The sequence below is a fragment of the Chiloscyllium plagiosum genome, chromosome 10, assembly GCF_004010195.1.
Source record: "Chiloscyllium plagiosum isolate BGI_BamShark_2017 chromosome 10, ASM401019v2, whole genome shotgun sequence".
Taxonomy (NCBI): Eukaryota; Metazoa; Chordata; class Chondrichthyes; order Orectolobiformes; family Hemiscylliidae; genus Chiloscyllium; species Chiloscyllium plagiosum.
In genome coordinates, this window is record NC_057719.1 from 76364242 (window position 1) to 76388034 (window position 23793).

The 23793-nt window shown below is 41.8% G+C and overlaps 1 protein-coding gene across 3 annotated transcripts in view; it reads left to right on the plus strand.

Annotated features, from left to right (window-relative positions):
• LOC122553795 (peroxisomal N(1)-acetyl-spermine/spermidine oxidase-like) overlaps positions 1 to 23793 on the plus strand; it is a 68371-nt gene that overhangs the window by 30590 nt on the left and 13988 nt on the right. For all 3 annotated transcript variants that reach the window (XM_043698129.1, XM_043698130.1, XM_043698131.1), the window contains 4 exons: positions 846 to 991; positions 14930 to 15087; positions 16406 to 16868; positions 20778 to 20971. In XM_043698129.1, the coding sequence (XP_043554064.1) occupies positions 846 to 991; positions 14930 to 15087; positions 16406 to 16868; positions 20778 to 20971 (961 nt within the window). The remainder of the gene's footprint in view (positions 1 to 845; positions 992 to 14929; positions 15088 to 16405; positions 16869 to 20777; positions 20972 to 23793) is intronic.

Here is a 23793-nt window from a genome sequence, read left to right on the forward strand (position 1 = left end):
CACACACACACACACACACACACACACACACACACACACACACACACACACACACACACACACACCCTCTGTGAAATACCCAAAGATCGACGCTTAGCTAATGTACAGGAAGATTCGGCCCATAAGTTATAGAGTGATAGAGTCTTAGAGATGTACAGCCTGCGACTGCACACCTTTTTGAGATTAGATCCCATCTATTATTTCAGGTGGATATAAAAGCTCGGGCGGCACGGTGGCACAGTGGTTAGCACTGCTGCCTCGCAGCGCCAGAGACCCGGGTTCAATTCCCGCCTCAGGCGACTGACTGTGTGGAGTTTGCACGTTCTCCCCGTGTCTGCGTGGGTTTCCTCCGGGTGCTCCGGTTTCCTCCCACAGTCCAAAGATGTGCAGGTCAGGTGAATTGGCCATGCTAAATTGCCCGTAGTGTTAGGTAAGGGGTAAATGTATGGGTGGGTTGCGCTTCGGCGGGGCGGTGTGGACTTGTTGGGCCGAAGGGCCTGTTTCCACACTGTAAGTAATCTAATCTAATCTAATCTCTCATAATAATTCAAAGAAAAGTGAGAAAGTTTTCCTTGACGTCCTGGCCAATGTTTATCCTTCAACCAGCATCATTAAAGCAGATAATCCTGCTATACATTTCACTTCTGTTTGTGAGACGTTCCTGTGCAAAAATTGGCTTCTGTGTTTCCTACATGACATGAGTGACTATTCTCTGCAAGTAGTTACTTGGGGACGATGTCCTGTAGTTGTGAAAGACGCTACATAAATGTAAGTTCTTCCTTTCTTTGGTGAGGAATAAGTGCATATGCCTGCAGTTTGCAATAATCATGTCCCTCTGATTCTAGACGATGCAGATTTTATTTGCTGGTGAAGCAACACATCGGAGCTACCACAGCACCAGCCATGGAGCACTGCTGTCGGGCTGGAGGGAGGCTGATCGACTGATCAATCACTACTCCACCAGTGAGGAAGAACATCGTCAGACAAATAAGTAATTTAAATGTATCCATGTAGTAATGTGTCGGAACATTTGAAACTTGATTTATCAATATAACCAATCAGTCACTTTTTTACCCTTCCATTTTGAAGTTTCATTTTAACTACAAGTCAACTTGACCCAAACTTTTATCAAAGAGTGTGGTGCTGGAAAAGCACAGCAGGTCAGGCAACATCCAAGGAGCAGGAGACTTGACGTTTCGAACATAAGCTCTTCATCTGGAATGATTCCTTCTGACTCTGATCTCCAACATCTGCAGTACTCACTTTCTCCAAGTTGCTATCAGCTTGGCTGGAGAAATGTGTTTTTACATTAACCCAAAGCTTGTCAAATGTTTCAGCCATTTATACAGGATAGTCATTGTTTTTAGGACAATTAAAGACCGTTCAGATTGCTGTTTCTCTTGCTCTTTATTCCATGGAACATGCACTGTAAACAAACAGAAATGGTCTTTGAAGGTAATTCAGTGCGTTGATGAGAGCAGTGTATTTGATGTGATCTACATGGGCTTCAGCAAGGCTTTTAGAGTCGTACAGTCATAGAGATGTACAGCATGGAAACAGACCCTTCGGTCAAACCTGTTCATGCCGACCAGATATCCCAATCCAATATAGTCCCACCTGCCAGCACCCGGCCCATATCCCTCCAAACCCTTCCTATTCATATAACCACCCAAATGCCTGTTAAATGTTGCAATTGTACCAGCCTCCACCACTTCCTCTGGCAGTTCATTCCATACACATACCACCCTCTGCGTGAAAAGGTTGCCCCTTAGGTCTCTTTTATATCTTTCCCCTCTCACCCTAAACCTATGCCCTCTAGCTCTGGACTCCCCGACCCCAGGGAAAAGACTTTGTCTATTTATCCTATCCATGCCCCTCTATAAGGTCACCCCTCAACCTCTGACGCTCCAGGGAAAACAGCCCCAGCCTGTTCAGCCTCTCCCTGTAGTTCAGTTCCTCCAACCCTGGCAACATCCTTGTAAATCTTTTCTGAACCCTTTCAAGTTTCACAACATTTTTCCGATTGGAAGGAGACCAGAATTGCATGCAATATTCCAACAGTGGCCTAACCAATGTCCTGTACAGCCGCAACATGACCTCCCAACTCCTGAACTCAATACTCTGACCAATAAAGGAAAGCATACCAAACGCCTTCTTCACTATCCTATCTACCTGTGACTCCACTTTCAAGGAACTATGAACCTGCACTCCAAGGTCTCTTTGTTCAGCAACACTCCCTAGAACCTTACCATTAAGTGTATAATTTCTGCTAAGATTTGCTTTCCCAAAGTGTAGCAACTCGCATTTATATGAATTAAACTCCATCTGCCACTTCTCTGCCCATTGGCCCATCTGGTCCAGATCCTCTCGATTGCAGAACTGCAGATAGGTCCTGGAAAACATCAACAGTTCAGCAAGATATTACTTCTGTCATTGAACTTTACTTTCTCGGTGCTATGAAAACATCATGCTAGTCACTCTACAATATGAATTTTTACTAAATCCGTCCTCCTCATCACTCTCTGGTGCAAGGTTCACTAGCTATATACTCTCCACTCTGCATGAGCCTCCCTGTTTGTCCAAGAGACTCCACACATACAAATGGTGGATGTCACCACCAAAAGTCTTCCCCTGCTGTGAAACATCTGCTCCCAGCAGTTTCTTTGTGTAGAAACCAACAAAAAGCAAGAGAGCATGAGTGGTGCACTCTTTCAGTTCTGCCATTAGGAATGGCATATAACAGTTAAAATCATGCTCTTGGCATACAAAATGGATGTGGGTTTAATGCATACATCTGCTGAAGAGTATTGCAACTCTGTGGGCAACCTTCTGCTGTCTCAGATGGTATGCATGAAGGTGGAAAGGCATGTAGTTAGGTGGAAAATGGTGTGTCTGAACCTTGCCACCTTCAGCATTTGCCAGAATTAAGTTCTGAACGGGAAGGCCCATGGTCAACCCACCAACACCCCTGCAGATTGAGACTCACAAGCGGCCAACGAATAATCACTTTAAGTTCGTCTTCCAATCGCCACTGGGGTTTACTTGCACTTGGGGTAGTAACTGCCCATAGAGAGGCATGTATTAAATGTCAGGTTTTGAACATTTATTTCTTAAGAATGTCAAAAGAAACATATCAAAGCTTATTTAGCTTCACAAAACAAACCATACTTCTGGGCTGCAGGTGGGCCAATCACATTGTGGCAAGTGTGGTAGCTAAAACCATGCAGTTAGCTCATGGCCTCCCGGACTGGGTTCCCTCGATCGAAAACACTGAGGGTCTGAGTAAGGGTCTAGGTGTTGGGGAGTGGAGGGGGAGATGTGGTGAGCAGAAGAGCTCCTGGTTTCTGTTTGCCTGAAAGCCCTCTGTGAGTGAGACATCCAGTTCCTCACCTCTTGATTCCAATGCGCGGCCTTACTGGTGGCCTGGACACAGCCTGTCTGCTTTGCGATCTTGGCAGGTCTTCTGGAACAACGACAGTGTTGGTCCCCCACTGGCTCTCCATTCTGACAATGGAATTATAACCTCTGACCTCAGCTGTGGGTCTGAACATCACAACATTAGAACCCAAAGACAAGGGAGAATCAGACTGCTATATTAAGAACTGCTGTGAGCTGACAAAACACTTTGTTTAAAGGACAAAGTTATAAAGAAATAAGCCAGTACTAGTTACACGTTACTGTTTGGCAATCAATTGCAAAAAAGGCAATTTGTGCAAGAACTTGCCACATGGTGACAGTTGCAAAAGAATGGTATTTAAACTAATCTTTCTTTCATCTCATCTGAGGCTTGAGAGTGCAAACATTTTGTTACTCATTAGCTTCCCAATGACAAGTGACTGGTAGTGCTTTATGACTTTGAACTGTAACATACAAATTGGACACGACCTTTGGCCTGTTATCAATTTATGGATGTTTGAACCAAAGTACTTTAACACAGCCTCGAGCGATGTGGGCTAAGTCATCTTGAAGAGAATTGTATGGGAGGATATACCCAATCTGAGAAGATCTATGTTCTATGACAATCTGCTTTTCGAGTCAGTAAGTAGAATTGAAGGTAGGTAAAAGATTCTAAACCAGACACTGATGCTAATTGTCAATACTGAATACAGATGGATAGGTGGAATTTGCTTACTGTGTGGAGACTGTCACATCAATCTGAACTCAAAGGCCATTGAGAAAATAAATTCAAATACTGAGTATAAATTGCAGACAAGCAAGTTTCCAGATCTGGGTTTTAACTGTACTTCAACTGTAGAGAGATTTTAATGGTACCTTAGTGCAAATTTTTCAAAGATTCTTGGAATCAAATTTCAAAGTACGTCTGCTGGTCCATAGGAAGTGTTTTGCAATATGCCATACCTAGCATCTTTTCCCAGAAGTATGCTTTTGTTTTGCAAAGTTAAATGAGCTTTGATATATTTCTTTTAACGTTCTTAAGGTAAAAATGTTTAAAACATGACATTTAATGCATGCCTCTTGTTGGGCAAGTGCAAGTGAAAATGAAAGACGTTTGCAATTAGAAAATGTTGGAAATACATATTCTATGGCTGAGATGTATGCAGAGTTGACAGGTTTGTCTGTGTGTGACAGGTTTGTCTGTGTGTGACAGGTTTTATTCACAGTTCTTTAAAATGTCTGCTCCAGGCTTCTCACTCATTCATTCCACCTTGTTCTCTGGCTTTGTTTCTTTTTCCTCTGAGTCCACAGCCAAGCTTGACCAATCAAACACAGTGAGGATCAATAATAAACAGACTCCTGTAATGAAATACAGAACAACTGAACACTATAATATACACTGATCCATCAGTATCAACGAAGCAAAACAGGTTATGTTTAGGAAGGAAATTGCAATAAACGACCTGGTTCCGATAAAATAATCTAACTTTCCTATTTCATCATGGCTGATGAATATTGGGAATGCATATACCAGCGCTATGAATGGCTGATCATCAGATGTCCTATGATTTTAGAAAAGCTAATCTGCCAATTTCTTTTTGTCAGATTCCTCAAATCCATTTTAGATTTTTTCCACTTTGAGGAACCTTTATGAGGCATTTCCCAAGTAATCGTAAGATGCTCTGCCTTTCATTTGGATCACCTCTGAGATCTTGGGATAGTGGTCCAAACTCTGATGTGCATATATGTGTTCTCCAACGCAAAGTGGAACTCACCCCCAAAATGAAGATGCCCCAATATATACCCGGGAGGGCTATGAGTTACTCAGCATTGAACTTGACTGACTGTGTATGTAGGTCTGGCTGAGAATATGGTACTGTCTAATTGATGAGTAGCGGAAGGGTAATGCCATGATATAAATATGAAGAGACACTGAATACTTCAGCATGTTTTCAGAGCAGATCCATGTGGAAAATAAGGACACCTAGGGAAAAATTGGGCATTTGCCTGAATCAATTAAATATAAGTCAACAGTTTAATGTTCCAAAATGATGGTGGCACAGTGGTTAGCATTCCAGCCTCACAATGCCAGGAACCCGGGTTCAATTCCAGCCTCAGGTATCTGTTTGTGTGAAGTTTGAACATTCTCCCCGAGTCTGTGTGGGTTTCCTTTGGGTTCTCCAGCTTCCTCCATAGTCCAAAGCTGTGCAGGTTAGATGAACTGGCCATACCAAATTGCCCCATAATATTCAGGGATGTGTATGTTTGGGGCATTAGTTAGGGGTAAATGTAGACTAATGGGGTAGGGGAACGGATCTTGGTGGATTACTCCTCGGAGGGTTGGTGTGGATTTGTTTGGGCGGCATGGTGGCTCAGTGGCTAGCACTGCTGCCTCCCAGCGCCAGGGACCCGGGTTCAATTCCAGGATGGGGGCAACTGTTGGTGTGGAGTTTATACATTCTTCACAAGTCTGTGTGGGTTTCCTCTGGGTGCTCCGGTTTCCTCCCACAGTCTAAAGATGTGCAGGTCAGGTGAATAGGCCATGCTAAATTGCCCATAGTGTTAGGTACGTTAGTCAGAGGGAAATGGGTCTGGGTGGGTTACTCTTCAGAGGGTTGGTGTGGACTTGTTGGGCCAAATGGCCTGTTTTCACACTGTAGGGAATGAATCTAATCAAAAATGCCATTGACAGTGTGACACTTGTGCATTGGAAGATGAAGGTATTGAGTTACAGCAAAGGCTGTTAATGGCTGGTGGGAAACACTGAGGTTGTGGGGTGTGTTTCACCACTGCTAATGCATTTTCTCCTTGAAAGTCAAATTTAACTTGCTTTTGATAAATGTAAATAAAATATTTACCTAATGGTAGTGGAAGACTGGAAAAGAAGGGATAAAAACAAATGAGTTGAGGAAAGGAAGCAAGGTGAAAGAAATTGTATTTACATAGCACCATTTACTTTTTATGTCCAAGTTATTTACAACTGATGAAATACCTTACAGAGTGAAGTCACAGCTGTTGTACAGGTAAGGTCGGCAATCACTTTGTACATAGTCCTGCAATCCTCATCACCCTTACTACCATATCTCTTGGTTTTCATTCAGTCAAGCTCTGTAGGTGTTACTGTCATTCCTATAAATGTAAATCCAAAGCAAATTCTTACATAACGTTTTCAAAAATAATTCAGAGCCACCCTATGCAAAGCTTTAAGTGTCTATCTTCTATGATCATTGACTTGCCCTTGTGCCCTAACAAAGACTTTACCCACTGCTCAAAACTTTGGACGTGAAGGTTGCTAAGGCCACTTGGCATGGTTGTGCTGGGGGATTTGTGAGGACGGGCATGCTGGGTTGCAAACTGCAGCATCTTGATAGAGACTGGCTCAGCTAGCTCTGGGACACCAAATGGGAGCTAATAGAATGGATGGTTCGGAAGACAAATGCGTCTTTTTCTATGGAATTTAGAGATTAACAATCCTACAATCCTGAGAACTGTGTGCAGGAATGAACCAACTCTCTGAAACCTATATAAACACTAACCCCCTCAGCCATAGTAACAGCCATCTGAGAACTAGCGCAGGTGATACTTTATCTTAAGGTAAAGTACTGTTATTGTAATTAAACTTGGACCACATTAAAACACCAAGGCATTTATTTCCTCTGCAAATGTGATTAACAACTGGAACCACAGAAATTGAGTCTCTGCATTTCAAGTATTGCAAAATGAAAGCTTTCATTTTTACCAAACCCAATCAAAAGTTTTCTTATTGAATTCAACCCTTTGGAGAGTAACCTAGAGCCTTCTCATTTTTGCTTTCCCCTCGATGTTCTCAATCATGTGTAGACGCATGTGGGCATGCAAAGTTACACCCCAGTCCAACACCAACACCTCCAAGTCATGTGGATATGCCTATACTACACTATTCTGACACTATCAGAACCCATGGTATCTCCTGTTGACTGCTAAATAACATTCTGTAATAAAATGCTTGGCTCCACTAGCAGGTCTGAAGCTCAATGAAAGTGAGGAGTTTCACAATGTAAAAATATTCTGAGTTGGTTTGAAGATATTCTCATTACAAGCCAACTATTAATGATCCATTTGACTCGGCAGCAATTTCATCTGGTATTAGTATCTCATATAATTTGTTTCTACCATATAATCAAACACAGGCAGTAGTTCCGGGGTTAGGATGGTCAGTGAATGGGAGATCATACACACCTCTAATTATATAATTTCCCATGAACTGATTTGGCTTTATCAGCAAGCAAATGGTTTTCTTCCCTTGTTGTATGTCAGGCAATATCCATTTGTGACACTGTTAAATTTATTTGGAAATATTTGTGTTCTTGATCAGTATGTGCAATCCTAAATCAGTGAAACCAGCCTTGGGGTCCCTTCTCTCTGTCTGCCTCTGTCTCTCTCTCTCTCTCTCTCTCTCTCTATCTCTATCTCTGTTTCTCACTATCTCTGCCTGTGCTTCTTAGTGCCTGTTTAGTTTGTTGCCCCTGAAGTGAGTGGGGATGGTGGTAGGAGGTGCCGTTTGGTCCCAGTTATTTTTGTGTGGGAAGGGGTCACCCATTAAAGACAGCGATGAGGAGGAATTTCTTCCTTCTGAGGGGGGATTTGTGGAATTCTTTACCACAAAGGGCTATAGATGCTGGGTCTTTAAGTATATCCAAAGTTGACAGACAGACAGATTTTAGGTTTAAGGTGAGAGGGAAACAACTTAAAAGGGACCTGAGGGGCAACTTTTTCACACAGAAGGTGGTGCATGTATGGAATGAACTGCCAGAGGAAGTGGTGGAGGTTGGTACAGTTACAACATTTAAAAGGCATCTGGATGGATACATGAAGAGCAAGGGCTTAGGGGGATATGGGTCAACTGCTGGCAAATGGGACTAGATTAATTTAAGATGCCTGATCGGCATGGACAAATTGGATCAAAGGGTCTGTTTCCTGCTGTACAACTCGATGACTACAAACAGTAAATTAAACTCTCATGCTCAGAGGTGATGGGGGAGGGGTGAGGTAAAGCATGGAAACTGCAATTCCTCTCTGAATGCATAATTCAACCTTCAGACTCTATCCTGCTGCTTACGATTCCTATTGTTTTAACAAGCACCAATTATGGGTTTCAAAACCATGTGGAGACAGGTTCAATGACCTGTGCTGTAATTACATTTTTCACGTAACACTCCATTCAACTTCATGGCACAGTGGCTCAGTGGTTAGCACTGCTGCGTCACAGCACCAGGTTCCCAGGCTTGATTTCAGCCTCGGGTGACTGTCTGTGTGGAGTTTGCACATTCTCCCCGTGTCTGCGTGGGTTTCCTTCCGGGTGCTCTGGTTTCCTCCCACAATCCAAAGATGCGCAGGTCAGGTGAATTGGCCATGCTCAATTGCCCATAGTGTTAGGTACATTAGTCAGAGGGAAATGGGTCTGGATGGGTTACTTTTCAGAGGGTCGGTGTGGACTGGTTGGGCTGAAGTCTTGTTTCTGCACTGTAGGGAATGGAATCTAATCTTCCCTGAACAGTCCAGTTAACTACTGGAGTAGCTACTGTCAATTCTAAAATGTGGCATTCAGATACATTTTATTTCATGGTTTCAATGGTGTCTGTTGAACACAACAATCACATTACCACGACTTATCACATGTACCCCGACCCCGATGGCATCCGTCCACCTCGGGAGGTGATAATTCAGCCCCAGGTGGAGGTTACACGGAGATTGAACATTATCTGTTCTGATTTTAAGGCATCAAAGGGTATGGTGAGAGAGCAGAAATGTGGCATTTACTTAGAGATTCAATAATGATCACATCGAATGGTGGAGTAGGCCTTGAAGGGCCAAATAGCCTCTTCCTACTCCTAGTTTTTATGCTTCTATGGCTGCAGAGGCCAATTCATGTGTGATAGTCTCTTCTGTAGCTGGGGCACATGTGAATAGTCAACAGATGATTTGCTTCTGATGGGCTCTCTTTTCAAGCATCTGATCACTTGTTTGTCCTCTGCTTTTTCCATGCCTTTCTGGACAATTTGTCTCCTGACATTTTGGTCTGCAGCAAGGATTTCCATTGCATTTATTCCAATCAATTGCAAGCCCCTTTACAGAAGTCCTTGTATTGTAGACAAAAGCTACATGTTGGTCTTGTGCCAATAGCAGTAGAGGGATTGAGGCCATCATCCATTCAGCTCACACAACCCAGTCAACATAGTTGCCACTATTGCGAACGTCACTCAGCTAGAATGACGTGTATCTTAAACAGACCACAATATTATATCATGTAACCTACTGCTATAGTAGTGTACCTGGTTCCCATGCTCTGAGAGACACTATGGGAAGCATGATACAATTTACATCCGAATTGCTTAACGTTAGCCCAGGCATGGAAGTGCCTCCAGTTGTCACGAGAGAAAGTGAGGACTGCAGATGCTGGAGTTCAGAGTTGCAAAGTGTGGTGCTGGAAAAGCCCAGCCGGTCAGGGGGCATCTGAGGAGCAGGAGAATCGACGCTTCAGGCATAAGCCCTTCATGAGGAATGTTCAGTTGTAACACCAGGAGCTCTAACAAAACAGTGCTGGATCCTTCAGTGCCATGTTATCTATGTCTCACTTGTTTGCTATGGCAACGAGCATTAGTATCACTCCATCTGAAGGGAATACCCTGCTGAAAGTTTTTAAAAAACCCTACCACAGATTGTGAAGGCAGAATAGACCAGAGTTAACATCAGTGACTGTGAAAATGATTCAGAGGTCTTATACCATTGACTTAAGAGGCAAAGACTCCATATTCAACACTCTTTTGGGATATTTGTCTGAGATAATGGATGTAGTAATTATAATGATGTCAACCAGTTGTACCTCATAAAAATATGAGTTCCCTGGTTGGAGCTGTTAATCTGGTCCAATCAGGGAGCTCTGGATGACATAAAAAGATTGAATGGCAGTGAGACTGATACTCTGAATGATGAAGGGCTTTTGCCCGAAACGTCGATTTTGCCTGTCCTCGGATGCTGCCTGAATTGCTGTGCTCTTCCAGCACCACTGATCCAGAATCTAGTTTCCAGCATCTGCAGTCATTGTTTTTACCCAGTAGTATAGTCAATGACTGTTCATGTGTAAATTAAGGGTGGCTTGGTAATTGGATACCAGCATCAGTGGAGTTATTTTAGTAGGGGCAGAAATTGTCAATGCTGTGTAACTTGTCTTGAAAGTTTAAGTAGTGCATGATTTGCTGCTGCAAAGGAAGTTCCTGAGAACACAACCCTGGAACACACAGAGCTTTATCATTTCAGTGTGTTTGCTTTTGGTTCATGGGTGAATCCTCAACTCTGACATGACAGTGGTGACTTTGGCAATCCTGGGTGCTGATTTTGGCGTCAAGGGACCAGTAGCTGGTATTTCTTTATCCAAGGTTGAGAAGCTGTCTACAATCTCCTGAATGGGTTGTTGATGCCTGTGGAAGCTGGAGTCTCTGTGTCCTAGCCCTTAATATATTCTCTCTCTCTCTCTCTCTCTCTGCCTCTCTCTCTCTCTCTGTCTCTCTCAGGAAGGTCAGAGAGAGAGAGAGAGAGAATAAGCCTTCAAGCTCTGCTGTTAACAATCTATAGTTCCCTCTGCTCTGTCCAAAGTCTTTGGATTCAAATTGTAGTTCATTTGTCTGTTCCCATGTCTGACTTCAATTTTATATCAAATGGATGATCTTCAATCCAATGTGCGAAAATCCAAAAACTTATAAATAGAGTCATACAATCATAGAGATGTACAGCACAGAAACAGTCCAACTTCAGTCCAACTTGTCCATGCTGACCAGATATCCTGACCTAATCTAGTCCCATTTGCCAGCACTTGGCTCATATCCCGCTAAACCTTTCCTATTCATATACCCATCCAGATGCCTTTTAAATGTTGTAATTATACCAGTCTCCACCATTTCCTCTGGCAGCTCGTTCCATACACAAAAGGCAATAGAGATCTGAGACCAAAACCGAAATTGCTGGAAAAGCTCAGCAGGTCTGGCAGTATCTGTGGAGAGAAATCAGAGTTAGTGTTTTGGGTCCAGTGACCCTTCCTCAGAAACCACAGTCAGTCGATTCGAAATGTTAACTGCGATTTCCCTCCACAGATGCTGCCAGACCTTCTGAGCTTTTCCAGCAATTTCTGTTTTTGTTTCTGATTTACAGCATCTGCACTTCTTTCAGCTTTTATTTAGAGATCTGTCTGACTGGTTTGAGTCATTTTGATGACATTAATTTTAGTTCAGACTGAGGCAATTGTTGCGTTAACTAATTAACTGATCACTACAGCCACTTAATTCAATGTCTTTTTTTAAACATCATTTTAGTTCATTTTAAGTCAATGGCATTAAAAATCAGATGATGGAAGTCAAAATTTTATAGTCCTGTCATAGCATTTATGATATTTGTTATTATTATATGAGACTCTCCTATCATGCTCATACCATTTGCAATTCTCTTTTGCTGTTTATGTTATAGAGTTATTTGTGGCATACCTTTAATCTTCAGAGTAGCATAACCCTCTTATTCTACCTCGATCATATAGTTTCATGTCTGCACGTAGTGAATTTTTATTCTTCAGTTTCCATTTCTATTTTTCTATTACTTTGCTTTGTAATTTAATCAGATAAGGGAGTTACAAATTAACATTAACATTATCAATGTTAAAACTAATGACAGAGATAGATTCTGTCAAACTTGAGTTGGATATGATTTGGAGCTCCCGATGTTGCACTGGGGTGTACAAAGTTAAAAATCAGGCAACACCAGGTTATAGTCCAACAGGTTTAATTGGAAGCACAATAGCTTTTGAAGCGCCATTCCTTTATCAGGTGATGAAGGAGCGTCTCTCCGAAAGCTAGTGTGCTTCCAATTAAACCTGTTGGATTTTAACCTAGTGTTGTGTGATTTTTAACTTTGAGTTGGATAGATCACTAACTTCACCTAGGAATGCGTTTTCTCACTTAAAACATCAAAGGATGGAGGGGGGTGCGGGCGGGAATTGAGCGACCTGATAGAAGTATTCAAAATTAAGAGAAGCACAAAAGCAAAGGATAGTTGCATTTTTTTCTTTTTCCAAGGTAGAAATGTCAATTACTAAAGGATAGGAAACATTTGTTGTGGTCTGGGAGGACTACTCTAGCTATCACAAGGAAGATTCTGACCTTGCCTGGCCCTGATGTCCCTCACAACCAACATCCCTCCCAAATGACTGCTAGGAAGTGATTAGGAATTCTTGAATTCCCCACCCTTGGGAAAAGACAACCGCCGTTCATCTTATCTCTCTCCCTCATGATTTTCTAAACCTCTACAAGGTCACCCTTTTATTTGCTATGCTCCAGTGGAAGTCCTAGCCTATCCAATCTCTCCCCATAACTCAAATCCTCCATTCCTGGTAACATCCTGGTGAATCTCTTCTGCATTCTCTACAGCTTAATAATGATCTTTGTATAACAGGATGACCAAATCTACACACAGTACTCCAGAGAAGTTCTCACCAGAGCCCTGTAAAACATCAATATGTCATTCCAACTCCTATATAAAGGTCTGAGCAATGAAGGCAGGTGTGCTAAATGCCGTCTTAACCACCCTTTCTACCTGTGATTTTTAAAATTCTATTATTTGAACAAGGAATACTGGCTGCAAACAAATCTAATCAGCAGATTTGTGACTGAGGTCACTGGGAGCCCTTGCTCAAAACAACAGTTGTATGTAATTAAAGCTTTGAATCAGCTAAACTTACCCTATTTAACAGAAATTGTGGTATCGAGTGGACTGCTTACGTGCAATTAACCTTCTCTATTCAGACGTATCCAATCGAAACTCCAACTGTTGTGGTAATCTTTCATTCCAAAATAATAGGACAGTCTATAATTTTCCTCATCTGAATTGGGAATATTTATAAAGTAAAGCACAGGGCTTGGTTCACAATAAAATAAGGCAACATAGAGTGAGCTATATCTAAAAATGTAAAATGAATGCTATTCACAAACTCAACAGTTAATAACAGCATAGCAACTGAGAGCTATCTACTGGAAAAGAAGTTCCACACTCATAATGGTAGTAATTGTAACTGCTGGAGAAATTAAACACTAAAGAGCTGGATGTTGCTGGTGAAGTTGTTTGACATGTAAATTACTTCTTGTATAATATTGGAAAGACAGGGAGGGTGCAGGAAGGCACAGGGGTCCACAACGCAGCAAGACTGGGACATAATGGCCCAACCGATCACAACAATAGGGCCTTGCTTAAAAAGAAATGTTGCAAATTCTCACTTGATAGTCAGCCAGATTAACAATCTTCTGGCTGGAATGAAGTACTCGTGAGGTCACTTCATAGCAATCATTTGGGAGGGTTGTTGAGTGTGAGGGAGAGGCTGAATAATCTGTCAGGACCAGGCAAGGTCAGAGCTTTCTTGTGATTCTTGAATAGTAGGGTGGTGCTCCCAGACTACAACAAATGCTATAAGCAGCAGCTATTTAGCATTCACTGCACACAGCCAGAGTTGAGTTAGATGATAATTTATTCATCAGCCTGGAGTGTAACAAGATGTCCTCAAACCTTCAGAAGCATTATAAAAAATATTTAATACCGAGCTTTTTTGCTAGGGCTGGTGACCAACAGCTTATGCGAAGAGGTAGCTCTCAAAAGGAGGAAAGTGAGGCAGAGAGGTTTAGGGGGAGAATTCCAGAACTCAGGCAGCTGAACGCGCAACCACCGATGACGGTGCAATTAGGATCGGGAATCATCAAGTTGCCAGCGTTAGGGGCAGTCACAGATATCGTGGAGATTTGTTGGGGGCTAGTGCAGAGATAAAGAGGATTGAAGCCACAGTGATTTCCTAACCCAAGCTCAGCAGGACACCCTCATCTCCCTCAAGTCCCAGGCCCATTATTGGGACCTGATGTACCCCCCCCCCCCCCAGGCCATGGGCCTCCTCTCTCACTGTTAAATATAAGCTGTGGAACTGATGATGTCATCAGCCTGTGACTGGTGAATTTTAATTATACCCTACCCACCTTTTGTGGGAGTCTCACAATTGCCTAAGTACAGTACATTCACCAGTTCCCTTTTCTTTACAGCATATATTACTTCCTCAAAGATTTCCAATGCGATGACTAAAAATTATTGTTCTTTCACAAAGCCATGCTGACTCTGTCTGATTACCTTTAACTTTTCTAAGTGACCTGCTAAACTGTTTTTAACAATAGTTTCTAACATCGTCCCAACAACAGGTAGTTTTCTGCTTTAAATCTTTCTCAGTTTTTTAATACAAGAATTACATTCACTCCTTCCCAATGGGATAGAACCTTTCCTGATTCGAGGGAATTTTGAAAATTAAAACCAATGCATCAGTTATATCACCAGCTATCTCATTTAAGACCCCAAGAAATAGTCTATCAGGACCCAGAAACCTAGCAGCCTGAAGCTCCAACAATTTACTCATGACCATTTTCCAGGTGACTGTGATGTAACTATATTTGTGTGTGTGTGTTTGTTTTCTTCTGTTTTGAAGCATGAATCCCAAGGAGAAAATCCCAAAGGTGGTCATTATTGGAGCCGGGATAGCTGGTGTGGCAGCTGCTGAAAAATTGTACCACCAGGGATTCGCTGATGTACAGATTATTGAGGCATCAAGTCAGCCTGGAGGACGGATCAGGAGCTATCCATTTGGTATGAAGCAGTAAATGTGTGTGAATATGGAAATCACATAACATTGGACCAGAGCTTTTTAAAGTCTCTGCCCAGGTAGATTAAATGATAAAATGCATTAACAATGACAAATAATTAATACATTCACCCATCGCTTAATGTTATTGAGTGAATGTAGATTTTTCATAGCTTTGTAAAAGGCAATATGGATATCAGATGAACAACCAAGGATGTATAACATTTTAAGTGCAAAACAGTGAACTAACAATAACTTCATGAGCTTTCTTACATTGAAATACTTTCTAATGAACCTGTTCAGGCATGTTGTGACACACCTCTGGGGCAGATAGGTCTGAAGCTGGGCCTACCTAGCCCAGAGGTAGGGACAGTACCATTGCACTTATGCAAGTCCTATTTGCTTATGTGAATACACTCACATGCAATAAATTACATCTGGTAACATTTGAAAATGTTCAGCTTCATTCAGCAGACACTCTCTCGGAAACAGCAGATGTTGGTTCATAAACCAAAACTAAAAAAAAAGATTAAATACCTTGTACTCCTGGAAGTTCATTCATCTCCACTTCAACTCAAAAATGTAAACCCAATGTTTTCAAATCCTTTGTGTGTGTGTGTTCGTAAACTGAAAGCAGTTTTCTGCTGTGTGCTGCTTCCCTCCTACAATGGTACCATTTGTCAAACTCGAAACTTAACAAAGAGTTTTACTTAAGAATTAAGAGTACATATTGAATAATGCTCATTTGAGGAATCTGAAGCATACAGTTGTGGGATCCATTTGATGGCCCATCAGTGTGGCAATATAAGTTAGTTCAGTTGGCTAGATGGCTGTTTGCAATGCAATATGACAGTGTGAGTTCAATTCTTGCCCTGGTTGAGATTACTATGAAGGACCCTCTCCTTCACTTAGGTGTAGTGATCCTCACTTTAAACCACTATCAGTTGTCTGTCTCCAGTGAGAGAGCAGCCCTATGGTCTTGTTAAAATTATGGAAATTTAAACTTTATGAGTTAGCAGCGTGTACAAAAACTTCATTTAGCCAAGGTTCAGGATGTGATATTTAAATTATATTTTTAAATCCTAAAACAAAGCATTGAAATTCAAAACCACATGGTTGACGCAGTTAAAAACTTTGTGGGTCTGGGACTGTGTTCTTTTGCAGAATGTAGACTTATGATCTTTCCAATACACACACTTTTAATTTACAAAATAAACCACGGGAAATCATTGATGTCAGGTTTATCCTTAAATATATTTATTAAGGAAGCATTTGGCATAATTGTTACATCTGAATTAAAGTATTTTCACTCAATACATTCAGGTAAATCAGTGGTCGATGAAGGAGCCCAGTACATTCATGGGGCAAGCATGAAGAACCCCATTTTTCAACTGGCCAAACAAAATGACCTTCTGCAGCAAGTGTACAATAAATCAGGCACAGAGTGGTCAGTGCTCACCAACACTCAGAAACTGCTCGACTCTGACTTCACTGAGGAAATGAGAAATCTAGCAAGCAGCATTCTGAGGCGTGCTCATTGTCTTGCTGAAGAGAAAAGGTACACTCAAGCTAAAAGCCTTGCTGAAGTCTACTCAGAGGAAGTAAAGACCTTACTCAAACAATGGACTGATGACCATGTCGAGCTGAGAATACAGAAATTGGCTTTGTTGAGCATGTCAATGAAATGGCAATGTATCCATCTTGCAACAAATAGCCTAGGAGATGTATCTGTTCATGAATACAGAGAGTATAAAAACATTGAAGGTGATGACCGAAATTCTCCAGGGTTAGTAAAGCACATTTAACAATCTTTGCTGTATGTAATGTTAACTGATATTGATATTTTTAGCCATTTCAATGGTTATAATGGAACTGTTATAGGGCATTGAGTAGCATCTCTGTCTCTGAGCCAGAAGGTCTGGATTCAAGACCCACCCCAGGATTTGATGGCCAGGTAAGGTTCATAATAGTGCCAAAAGGACTGAGTATCAATTTCAAAATCCACCAACACATAGAGTCACAGAGATGTACAGCAAAGAAACAGACCCTTCGGTCCAATGCGTCCATGCTGATCAGATGTTCTCACATGACCTAGTCCCATTTGCCAGCACTTGGCCTATATCCCTCTAAACCCTTCCTATTCATATATCCAACCAGATTTTAAATGTTGTAATTGCACCAGCCTCCATCACTTCCTCTGGCAGCTTATTCCATACATGCACCACCCTTTGCATGAAAAAGTTGCCCCTTGGGTCCCTTTTAAATCTTTCCCCTCTCACCATAAACCTATATACCCCTCAGCCTCCAACTGTCCAGGGATAACAGCCCCAGGCTGTTCAGCCTCTCCTTATAGCTCAAATTCTCCAACTCTGGCAACATCCTTATAAATCTTTTCTGAACACTTTCAAGTTTCATGCCAAATGTGAGCAGCAATTCCTGGTCAGCCATATGGTGGAACTGAATTGGAGCCTTTGACATCACTATCCATTTGGCTCCAAGTTACACCATTCAAGTAAAAATGTGTGTTGCCATAGCAACGCAGAGTTCTTGAGGGGCCAGTTGGCGAGATAGCTGCTGTGCATCAGCTCGGTGCTGATAGCATTGAGTTCGATCCTTGCTCTGGCTGGGGTGGATTCAGGAGCTGCCTCCTTGCTCTACCTGTGGTTACTCTCACATCACTTCTGAAATTCAGGTCTCGTGTCTGTGTTTGCAACAAGGCTGTAATGACCTTGGTGGAATCCAAACTAAGTGGCAGAGTCATTTATTGCTAACAAGTGCTGCTTGATAGCACTGTTGATGACACCTTCCATTACCTTACTGATGATAATGAGTGGAATGATGTGGTGGTAAATTGGCTGGTTTTCTCCTGCGTTTAGTGTACAGGATATACCTGGGCAATTTTCCAAATCTTTTGGGTAGATGTCCCAAGATCACCTTCCTGCCAGCTTCCATCCCACCCCTGAATAGTCTGCTAGTCTGCAATTTTATGAGAGGGAGAAGCAAAGCCTTGAGCAGCCCAAACACTCATGCCCCCCCCCCCGCCCCCCCCAATTGTAATCCTACAGTGGCTGATAATTAGCCACTCGAGGGCTGCTTCCTTAAAAATGAGGAGACATTACTTCTCCCAAAGAGAATCTGTGGAATTCACTACCCCAGAGTATGCTGAGACATTGAGTACATTTAAGGAGGAGGTAGACAGAATTTTAATTAGCAATGGATTGAAGAGTTATAGGGAGCGAGCAGAAAAATGGAGTTGAGGCTGAGGTGAGATCAGCCAAATGGTGGATCAAGTTCAAGGGGCTGAATTGCCTAAAATGCTCCTAGTTCTTATGCTCTCACCCAGCCCCAAATTTGAGGCTGTTAGAGTAGATCCGGGATGAAGGGAGAGGCTGACTGAAGATTGTTCTGATCTGGTCTTGGTTTTGGAAAGTGTTGAAGGGAGTGGTGTCCAATGACCCCGCTTTCCAGATCAAGTACATACCCGCACTCCAAAAAATTGCTTTGCACCCCCCCCCCACTAGCAGTTCCACTCTGTATGGACTTGCCATCAGGATCCTCAGCATCCTCTCCCTACTTCACCAAATCCCACTCATCACTGTGTGAGCCCATCCTTAGGACCATGACTGCTGATGACGCTGCATGATGAACAGACTGGACTCCAGGTTTCTCTTTGAGATGGGATTTCCTCAGCAGTGAGGGCTGGCAGCCCTGTCTCCAGCAACGTAACACTCTTTGGAGCAGGAAGTGCCTGCAAGAGTGCAGAGGTTGGGAGGGATGTGTCCACCGATGTTTTTTTTTTGATGACGGAGCTAGAAGCCTCAACATTTGAAAACTTCTACTTGCAGTACTTTTGATAAAATAATCAAGTTTCTTGAAAATCTAAGTGGTTCAGCAGAATTGTTTGAGGAGGAGAACCTATCATTCTTTCCTGTTCTAGGTGAACATCAGACTCTAGTTCATCACCAGGGAATTGACCCTTTCTGGCCATATGAGGATGATGAATAATACCTGCACTTCCTATGATCTTTGAAAAGTAATTGAATTACATTTGTACAATCTTATATCTCTTTAAGATTTTATTGGATTCAGTGATGTTAACTAATGTTGCTGTATTGTGTGGCTATATTGCAATTTATATCAGAGATTGCCTACAGGTTAGGTTACAGATTCTGTCAGAATTTTTTCTACAATTTATAAGTAGGTACATTGAAAGCTGATAGAATTGATATTCCTCAACACTGCAGTGAAGCGTTAGTCAAGGTTATGTGCTCTCCCTGGAATGGGATTTGAACTCATGACCCTCACACTGATGCAAGAATACCAGCACTGAAATGTTTACAGAAAGAAAGAGACTGGTTATTATCACATTGTTATCTGGTTAGTTATCTCAGGTCTATAAACCTAAACTAATCTCCCAAATGTATATCAATCTGAGATACTAAGCTCAACCAAAAAGAAATAATCATTGAACTACTATTGCTCAATTCCTGTGAAAAAAAACTAAATAGCTTTAATAATATCAACTGGGCTGTTTATTCTCACCAGTCACATTTCATTGGATTAAATGATTTGACTTCTCAAGTTGGACAGTTGCAAAAAAAAATCAGTCACTATTTTGTTCATTTATATTCGACAGAATTTTAAGATTTTAGTCCTGCAGCTCCACTTATCTAGTGGAAATATTTGCCAAACCACCCTCCCATCCTCACAGCGTAAACCCACACTTACTTGATCTTGTGGACTCAGTTTTTGTCAGTTGAGCTCATCTATCAATTTTTTTTTGCATATTCAAATATTCACTGCTAACTATGATTCTAAGGGTAATAAATAATTGTAAGTTTGTCTGATGATTTTCAGAAGAATGAAAATTTCTTCACTCAGTAGGTTGTGAGGATCCTGATGGGAATTGGGTGCTGGAATATCATCTAAATTACTTGACAAAAGTTAGATCAACAAGGCAAATTTGGTTATCATTCATTGCAAAACCTGGCTTAATGCATAAACCTAGGAGTGTCCTTGATGAAGAGTTAAGGTTCAGGGTTAAGGATTTATCTCATGCCATTGTTAAATATTCTCAGTGTTCATAGCCAATGCTGTTGGTCTCTCCATGACAAATGATATCAAGGACCTGGAAAAGGTCTGGAAGAGTGTGACCAATTTTCCAGCTCTTAGTTACAAGGGGAAGCTTTGAGTCTGTTTAAGAAATGAGCGTTGCTAAAGTCTTTCAAATAAAATAACCTGTTTAATGAAGCAAATTGAGTTGGATAGAATGCTGACCAGACTGCCAAGGCATGGATAGGGTGCGGATTCATTTTAAAATTAACCTGACAACTTCCTCTGAATTAAGAATATTTCTAACAATAAACAAATTATTAGGAGCTGAGATGAGCTGTTGCTGCCTCCCAGAGGTAGCCTTTGTCACCTTGGGATGTCCCTGGGGAGATCAGGGGAGGTGCTGATGATGACTGATGCAAGTGTGGGTGATCAGTGGTATTCAGGGGTAGGAATTGAGAAATATTTCCCTCACTTCTTCCTAAATTAACCTCCCACCCTTCCAGAGAAGAGCACGATTACAAAGTGGTTCAGGGCTTACCTGTGGGTTCACCGTATCCGGATGGAATAATCTTGTTTGCCTTTGCTGATATTTCTTTACATTTACATTGTCAATGGGTGACAAAATGCTGTATCATTCCAGACTGTTTCCCAGCCTCTTGCAGAAATTGCTGGAGGTTATCCCTGAAGAGAAACTGTTGCTGGAGAGGCCAGTTAAACAAATCCAATGGGATGGAAACTTCATATCGGAGGACACTTCACTGTATCCAGTCAGAGTGGTGTGTGAAGATGGAAATCACATTCTAGCTGACCACGTCATCGTAACCATTTCACTGGGTAACTATTTTCTCAGTGAACCTTTCCACTGAGCTCGAATCATTTTTTAAAGCTAAGACTAATGATGATCCACAGTAATTTCTTCAGAATATGTATCTTGTAATTGGACCATCAGTTTCAGTTTGATGGGATCCCTCTAGTTTGGCTCACAGTATAATAACAATTTTATTTTCACACAACACCAGGTTATAGTCCAACAGGTTTAATTGGAAGCACACTAGCTTTTGGAGCGACGCTCCTTCATCGGGTGATATGATTACACCATTTGAAAGGTATCTGGATGGGTATATAAATAGGAAGGGTTTAGAGACATATGGGCCAAATGCTGGTAGATGGGACTAGATTAATTTAGGATATCTCGTTGGCATGGATGCATTGGACCAAAAGGTCTGTTTCCGTGCTTTATATCTCTACAATTCTACAACTGTTTGAGGGGCATAGATAAAGAGAATAGCAAAGGTCTTTTCCCTAGGATATTGGATTTCAAAACTAGGGAGCATACTTTTAAGGTGAGAGGAGAAAGTTTTTAAAAAGACACGAGGGACAAGTTTTTTACACAGAGATTGGTTTGAGCATTGAATGAACCTCCAGAAGAAGTGTGGATGAGGGTGCAGTAATAGTATTTAAAAGACATTTAGATAAGCTCATGAATAAGAAATATTTGGAGGAATATCGGCCAAACTTAGGCAGGTAGGACGAGTTTAGTTTGGGATTAGGGCCTGGTTGGATCGATAAGTCTGTTTCTGTGCTGTATGACTCTGTGATTTTATGACTGTGGCTTCCAAGTGTTTTTTGGTGCAACCAATTAGGTGAAGAATTAATGAACCACTGGTTGAGTATCTCTGGTACTCTTTGATTCCAACTCCTATTCCAGTTTATTTTCTGGCCGAAATGTGTATCAATGGATAAGTAAGTGAATACTTAGATGATGAAGTTTGTTAACCAAAGGTTATTTGCAAAATTTATGTGAGGGGATAAAATGGATTGGACCAGCTCCTATTGTCTCTCTGCTACATTCCATTGACAATAGTCTTTGGACCTGAGGTGACAAACACCATCAAACCATGCCAACACTCTGAAGAATTTGTAAGGATTACAATTTTTCTTGCTTCTGTTCACTTCAGAATACATTTGACTTGATCCCTAAGTTAGAATACTTTTCCATAAGAATGCAGAATACTTCCTTTGGCATAACAGTGGCAGTAATAAAATTTATTTGGAGATGCAGGTGTTGGACTGGGATGTACAAAGTTAAAAATCACACAACACCAGGTTATAGTCCAACAGGTTCAATTGGAAACACTAGCTTTCGGAGCGACGCTCCTTCATCAGGTGATGACTTGTCCCTTGTGTCTTTTTAAAATCTTTCTCCCCTCACCTTAAAAGTATGCTCCCAGAAAGTTTTGAAATCCAATATCCTAGGGAAAAGACCTTTGCTATTCTCTTTATCTATGCCCCTCAAACAGTCGTAGAATTGTAGAGATATAAAACACGGAAACAGACCTTTTGGTCCAATGCATCCATGCCAACGAGATATCCTAAATTAATCTAGTCCCATCTACCCAGCATTTGGCCCATATGTCTCTAAACCCTTCCTATTCATATACCCATCCAGATACCTTTTAAATGTTATAATCATATGAGCATCCACCACTTCCTCTGGCAGCTCATTCCATACACGTACCACCCTTTGTGTGAAAAAGTTGCCACTTAGGTCTCTTTTAAATCTTTCACCCCTCACCCTTGCCCTCTAGTTTTGGACTCTCCCACCCCCACCCTATCCATGTACCTCATCATTTTATAAACCTCTATAAGGTCACCCCTCAGCCTCTGATGTTTCTCAGTATTTTATAAACTTGGTGGCATGATGGCTCAGTGGTTCGCACTGCTGCCTCACAATGCCAGGGACCCAAGTTCGATTCTAGCCTCGGGTGACTGTCTTTGTGGAGTTTGCACATTTTCCCTGTGTCTGTGTGGGTTTCCTCCCGCAAACTGAAGATATGCAGGTCAGGTGAATTGGCCATGCTAAATTGCCCACTGTGTAGTCAGGGGGAAATATAGGGTAGGGGGAATGTGTCTGGGTGGGTCACTCTTCAGAGGGTCGGTGTGGACTTGTTGGGCCGAAGGGCCTGTTTCCACACTGTAGGGATTCTAATTCTAATAAGGTCACCCCTCAACCTCCCACACCCCTGTGAAAAAAGTCCCAGCCTCTCCTTATAACTTAAACCCTGCATTCCTGGCAACATTCTGCTGAATCTTTTCTGAACCATTCCAGCTTAATAGTACCCTTCTTATAACATGGAGACAAAAACTAGACACAGTATTCCAGAAGAGGCTTCACCAAAGTCCTATGTAACCTCTGCTAATTGAATTTTCTCAATAGGTTCAAAAGATCATTCTGCTCAAAATAATATCCACCTGTGAAAAGGGTGAGGGAACTTGAAAGGATGAGCTTAAAAATTACAGATTGTTAGAAAATTTACAATGAATCACATCAGTTTGTAAAAGAAAAGAGTAAAATTAATGCTAAATTATTTGGAAGCAGCAACAGTAGAGATCAAAAATCAGTAGTTTGTACACTAGTAAATGTCTCAATAGTTAGGGTGAACATGATTTGCTAAACTTCGGGATTAGTGGTGCTGGAAGAGCACAGCAGTTCAGGCAGCATCCAAGGAGCTTCGAAATCGACGTTTCGGGCAAAAGCCCTTCATCAGGAATAAAGGCAGTGAGCCTGGAGCGTGGAGAGATAAGCTAGAGGAGTGTGGGGGTGGGGAGAAAGTAGCATAGAGTACAATGAGTGAGTGGGGGAGGGGATGAAGGTG